Here is a 6,000-nt window from a genome sequence, read left to right as displayed (position 1 = left end):
ACCTCCTGGGGCCCTTGAAGTATCTCAACATCTCAGGGTGTCAGGACAACATTTACGACGCCCAGGGGAGAGACTAGGAATTCAAATCAGGGGACTGGTGTTGTTTGCCTTCAAACCACGAGGGGTCTTCAGGCGTCGAGAGAGGATTGATTTGAGGTTAGAACAGCTGGGGGGGTCAGCGTCACAGCCGAGAGGAAGTGGGACGGTAGACAGCCCCCGGAGTTAGATGCGGACATTGTTCTCTTAGGTTTGTGTATGTTTGGTAACAAAAACTCACGCAAAATGAAAAGGAAGCAATTTCGGGACATTTATTTAATCTGATAGGGCCCTAAAAAGTCTGAAAGCTTTGAAATAAGTGTATCGCATCTGTAATGACAAACAGTAGTGTATATTGGCAGTGTTAGCCACATTCTCAGCCCATTTAGTTCAGTTATTGGACATAGTAAACATAAGACCCAGGATATGGGGGGGGTGGGGACTGGGCTGGGCTGGGCTGTTTTCAGTTAAAACTGTGGGCTTTCTGCTTCCAAAGAACAGGGCTCAAAAGGCTTTAATGTGGGGTTGCTAGTGCACCCCCAGATAAAACAGAACCCAAACGCAGATAACAGAAAAGCTCATTAAAGACAGATGTGGTGTTTGGAAAGGATTTAGCTTCCATGGCTACTTTACAGCCCTCGCCCTGTGCTCCTTTGTGCAAGTTAGCCGGCAGGCGGTGTGAAAGATGATGTAGGCACATGGATCGTGTTTAGCCAAGGTTATGGCCTGTAGTTTAGGATGTACATGTGAGACTGACTCGTCCGCCAGTAGCCACGTTTACTCTAGAGGAGCTTTGGAAACTATTTTGAAACGGCAATTCAACACAAATAAAAAAAAAACAGGTGTCCATTTAAGATAGACTTTAGTCCATTATTGACTTAAAATACCTGTTTTATTTAAATTGGGGATCGATCTAAAGTCTGTTGGGAATAACTTCAAATAAAATAGCCTAGGTGTATTTTATTTTGTTCATTCGGCAACTTTCTTTTATCTATGCAGGCTACCATCTAAACGAGGTTTACAGTGGTCGATACTTATTAACATCAGTGCTGTGCAGCCAGCGGGACGGGGTATAGTGAAAGTTGTGGACCTCCCACTTAACTACGCTCCCCTCGCTCCGGTCCCTGGCAAGGAGCGCCTCTCGGTCCAGACTCCAGACTCGCCCCAGCGACGCTCCCGGGACCACGCAGCGTCTCCCTCTAGGAACCCACTCAGGTCAAGGTAAGGGCGGATCACACTCTGTGGAAAGACTGCGAGAAGAAACGTGTCGTTGTTGTCTTAATGTGTGACAGAATTGCGTCTTGGGAAGCTGAGCGATCTTTTGAGAGAGGTGCATTGTGAGTCAACTGTTGCGTCTTTATCCCGAAAAAGTTTAAAGACGCGCTTAATTTATCTCTGAGGCGTCTTCTGAACTAACAGTTTTACTTTGAACTACGGATTGGAACCCGTAATTCCCAGAGCGAGTCACGTTTATACGAGAGAAAACAGGTTGCAGTGCAGAGAAAATAGACCTAAATTAAGACCTAAACTCCAAAAAAATCAATACTTTTATTGCGTGTTCACATAATCTGTGAGTGTAGGCTTTGACGTTTTGATTAAAAAAAATAGAAAAACTTACAACAACTAGGACTGTAGTTTTACAGGCGCATATATGCCCCTTAAAGCCACAGCAAGCAGGCAGGCACCAGGCAGTAATTGACGCCGATGGTTGTCAAACGCTCGGGAGTTTTCCAGGGAACAGGCGGGCCAGTGTGGCTGTCGGGCGAGTTAACAGTTACAGGTTTCGCAAGGTCTGTTTTATGAAATGCAGAATCATATTAACTGCAATACGTTCCAATGCAATGTTTTTCTTTGCATAGTAGTGCTACGTTTATGATAACGCCTGGTTATTTCCCCAAAGCATATCTTCCATTCGAGGCAGCTTTCCAGTATTTCGCTAAGCCCCCTAGCCAATGGTCCAGTTTTAAGTAGCTTTTTTTCTCTCACTTCCTTTCCTTAAGGATAAAAGTAATTCCCAGGCATGACCCTAATAAACAGTCTACTTAGCTGTCAGATTCCACTAATGCAGGATCCCAAACGCCAGACCTTATTAAAAGTAGAAACCTACACTGTGAAGACGGGATAAAGTTAGCCCACTGCACAGACATTGACTTAAGACTTCAGCACTGATTTCCATAATGTGCAATCAATTTCCTACCCTCCCCCAGCCAGTGAAAAAAACTGAAGCAATTATGTTCCACAGTGAGTCTAGGCCACTGCTGCAACTGTAGGCCTGGACCATTTCTCCCTGTTTTGATCCAACCGATAACGAAGCAGGCTGTAAGAATTAATATTCCAGTTCCAATTATAACTAAAGAGGTTTCCTGAGCCAACCGTGCGATGGTGGAGGTTTGAAATTTCACGTTGGCATAATGGACATCCATAATGCCAACGTTGAACCTTCAACCATGTTCGTAATGGACATGACTGTGTGTACAGCTGCAGGCAGGAGAATCACTGCAGTCTGAGCTCAACTAGCCATCCAGATGTTGGCTGGGAGTCTGACGCTGTTGTTTCACAGAGTAACAGCCTGCCCCTTCCCCTCTCCTCTCTCTCCCTCCCTTTCATTTTCCCCTCTCCTTCTTCTCTTCTGTCTGTCTGTCTCCTCATCTCTCTCTCTCTCTCCATTTGTCTCCCTCGCTCTCTTCCTCCCTGTAATTGACTCTCCACGTTCCTGTCTTTTTCTACATCTGTCCCGTCTCTCTCTCTCTCTCTCTCTCTCTCTCTCTCTCTCTCTCTCTCTCTCTCTCTCTCTCTCTCTCTCTCTCTCTCTCTCTCTCTCTCTCTCTCTCTCTCTCTCTCTCTCTCTCTCTCTCTCTCTCTCTCTCTCTCCCCCTCCCTCCATCCTCTCGTTCCTGCAGGGTCTTGAGTGAATTTGGGGCTTCCCCCGAGGGGCGTAGTGCACGGACCCCCCACAGAGCGCAGACCCCCTGCAGGGCAGAGACCCCCCCACCGAGCAGAGACCCCCTACAGCGCGCAGACCCCCAGCCGAGCACGACGACAACCCGACACCACATCTCATCGCTCAGTGGGACCTGTTCCGTGTTTTCCTTCGGATTCCCCCTCAGGCCGTCATGGCACGCCACCGCGGATACGGGCCGGCGCCGGTCACGAGCGCGCTCCTCACGTGCACGCTCCTCCTCCTCCTCCTCTTGGCCCCGCCCCCGGCGCTCTGCCAGCAAGACTGCACCGGCGTGACCTGCCCCCCCCTGAGCCACTGCATCCAGGAGGTGCTGGAGAGCGGCGCCTGCTGCCCGACCTGCGCGCGCACGGGGTGCGCGTGCGAGGGCTACCAGTACTACGACTGCCTCAACGCCGGCTTCAAGAACGGCAAGGTGCCCGCGGGCGACGCCTACTTCGTGGACTACGGCAGCACCGAGTGCTCCTGCCCCGAGGGCGGCGGGCGCATCAGCTGCAGCTACATCACCTGCCCTGACCTGCCGGCCAACTGCATCCAGACCTCGGCGCCGGCCGACGCCTGCGCGCACTGCGAGCGCGTGGGCTGCGTGCACGGCGCCAGCGGGCAGAAGTACGACGCCGGCCACTCCTTCCACGTGGACGCCTGCGACGTGTGCCACTGCCCCAGCGGCGGCGGCGAGCTCATGTGCTCCCCGGTCCCCAACTGCGACCCGCGGGACGCCCGTCTGCCCGCGGCGGCGGCGCCCCCGCCACCGCCCACCGCGCGCAGCGGGAGGCGCGGACCCCCCGACGACCCCCGCGTCGCCGGCTTCGTGCAGCGCCGGGGGCACGGCGGCGGTGGCGGCGGTGGCGGCGGCGGCGGCGGCGGCGGCGGTGGACCGCATGCTTATCAACCCCTGGCGCTGAAGAAGATTTCTCCAGAGGAGGAAGAGGAGCAGATGGAGGCGGGGGACTACGACTACGAACCCGTCGGCGTCGGTGGGTTTGAGGACAGACCGGCGTCCCGCAGCACCCCCGCCCCTCGGTCGGGCCAGGGGTACGAGCGGAGGAACAAGCTGGAGCTCAGAGAGAGGCACGGCGTTCGGGACCACGGGGTCCCGGAGACGGGCCCCGGGCGCGGCACCGTGAGAACCCCCGTCCGGCCCCACGCCACGACGCACGGCGGCGGCGGCGGCGGGACCTCCCACGGGAACAACATCCAACGCCTGCGCCCCCCCAACCCCCAGCACGCCACCCACAGCCAGCCGGACCCCCAGGCCCTCCTGGACAGCCCGGTCCCCGGCGAGAGCATGACGGACCGCGCCGTCTTCTCCCTGCACACGCCGCCCGACGGGGGCAACCTCCCGCCCTTCTTCCAGAGCCGCGCCGAGACCCCGTCGGCCCGCGCGGCGGAAGACCCCCAAAGCGCGGACGCAGACGTCGTCCAGAGGCCGGCCCTCCCGCCGTACCCCCAGGAGGGGCCCTGGAGCGGACCCCCGGTGTTCCAGCCCGCCCCCGGGAACCAGAGCCCCTGGGTTCATCACCCGATGCCGGAGGCCAGGCAGCCGTCAGAGCGGCTTGGTGCGGGGGTCCGCCCGGATCGGCCCCCCCACGCAGAGTCCACGCTACGCAGCCCGAGCGCGGGGCAGAACGCGCCCGACTCGGATTACCCCGATGAGTACGAGACCGGGTACGAAGACGCGGACATGGAGGAAGGGGAGGAGGAGGAGGAGGAGGAGGAGGAGCTGGTGCGTGTCCAAGAGGGGATGGAGGACAGGGAGGGAGCGTACCAGCTGAGAGGGAGTGACGTAGGGCCCGGGGGACGGGACGGGGTGCATGATGGGAAGGCACCAGTGGTGGAGGGGGAGGGGGGTGGTTTGTGGAGCAGCCATGCCCAGAACGAGGCCCCCCCCCTGGCCACAGACTTCGACCAGCACCTCCACCTGGAGACCACGGTGGAGCCCATCACCACAGAGGCTCCCAGAGAGACTACGCCCCCCACTACCACCATCCCCACCACCACCACCACCATCCCCACCACCACCATCCCCACCACCATCACTACCACTGCAGCCACCACTACCACGGTAACCACCACCAACACCCCCACCACTTCAACCAGTGCCACCACCACCCCCACCACCACCCCCGCCACCACCACCACCACCACCACCACCGTCCAACCAGGCACCACCAACACGCCCACAGCGGTCACCTCAGAGGGGCATCGTGGGAGAACGCAGCCTCAGGCGCCCTTTGACCCCCCCGGCGAGGATTTAGTGAGGGGGGAGGAGGAGCGGGGGGAGGAGGAGGAGGAGGAGGAGGAGAGGGAAGATTCAACAGAAGGTAAGTCAAAAAGGTTTTCATATTTTTAAGTATGATGTATTTATGTTGATGCTTTTTTGATAAACTCACAAACACATCCATTCCAGAAAGTGAATTATTTAGAACAGGAGTTGCTCGCTCATATAACAGCAACAGCTCTTTATTTTGTTTTTCTGGCAAATCATATCACATAACTCACTGACAAATGTTACGATTGCATCGCCAAGAGACCGGCTCGTAGTATTTCAACGCCAGGAACACCCATTACACACTACACGGTGATGTAATGCGTGTGTCATTCAACTCAAATCCTTTTAGCAAGCACACTTCCTTCCTAGCATAAATAACACCAACGCCAAGTTACCGCCAGCTCTTACACTTCCCTCCAAGCTTCCCCGGTGGTTCGCCCCGGAGTCCGCTACACAACACAACAATGTCCCTCTTTCTCTGGCGCACTATAAATCCCACAATCCCAACTGCAGCATCGAACTCACTGGAGCGTAGAGCTGGGCGATTAATCGATTTTTAATCGTAATTTGAATTAATGGTTTAGGACGGTTTAGGTTTAGGATTCAAGTTAGGTTTAAGTTTTTAAAGAAAATCGATTATAAGAGTTATATATAAGAGTTTGCTTAAATTCTGCGGCAACCATAAGCAGCAGCACATCAATTTATTCCAACATCTTAAACTGAGGCACACAGC

At 55.2% G+C, this 6,000-nt stretch overlaps 1 protein-coding gene across 1 annotated transcript in view; it reads left to right on the top strand.

Moving 5' to 3' along the window:
* Positions 1-752: 752 nt before the first annotated feature.
* The window catches only part of fbln2 (fibulin 2), a 53,117-nt gene continuing 47,869 nt past the window's right edge, over positions 753-6,000 (top strand). Inside the window, exons 1-2 of the mRNA XM_030374795.1 lie at positions 753-1,257; positions 2,937-5,319. Of these exons, the coding sequence (XP_030230655.1) occupies positions 3,150-5,319 (2,170 nt within the window). The 5' untranslated portion in view covers positions 753-1,257; positions 2,937-3,149. The remainder of the gene's footprint in view (positions 1,258-2,936; positions 5,320-6,000) is intronic.

Source organism: Gadus morhua, chromosome 13, assembly GCF_902167405.1.
Source record: "Gadus morhua chromosome 13, gadMor3.0, whole genome shotgun sequence".
NCBI lineage: Eukaryota > Metazoa > Chordata > Actinopteri > Gadiformes > Gadidae > Gadus > Gadus morhua.
This window is presented reverse-complemented; position numbering and strand designations above follow the sequence as displayed.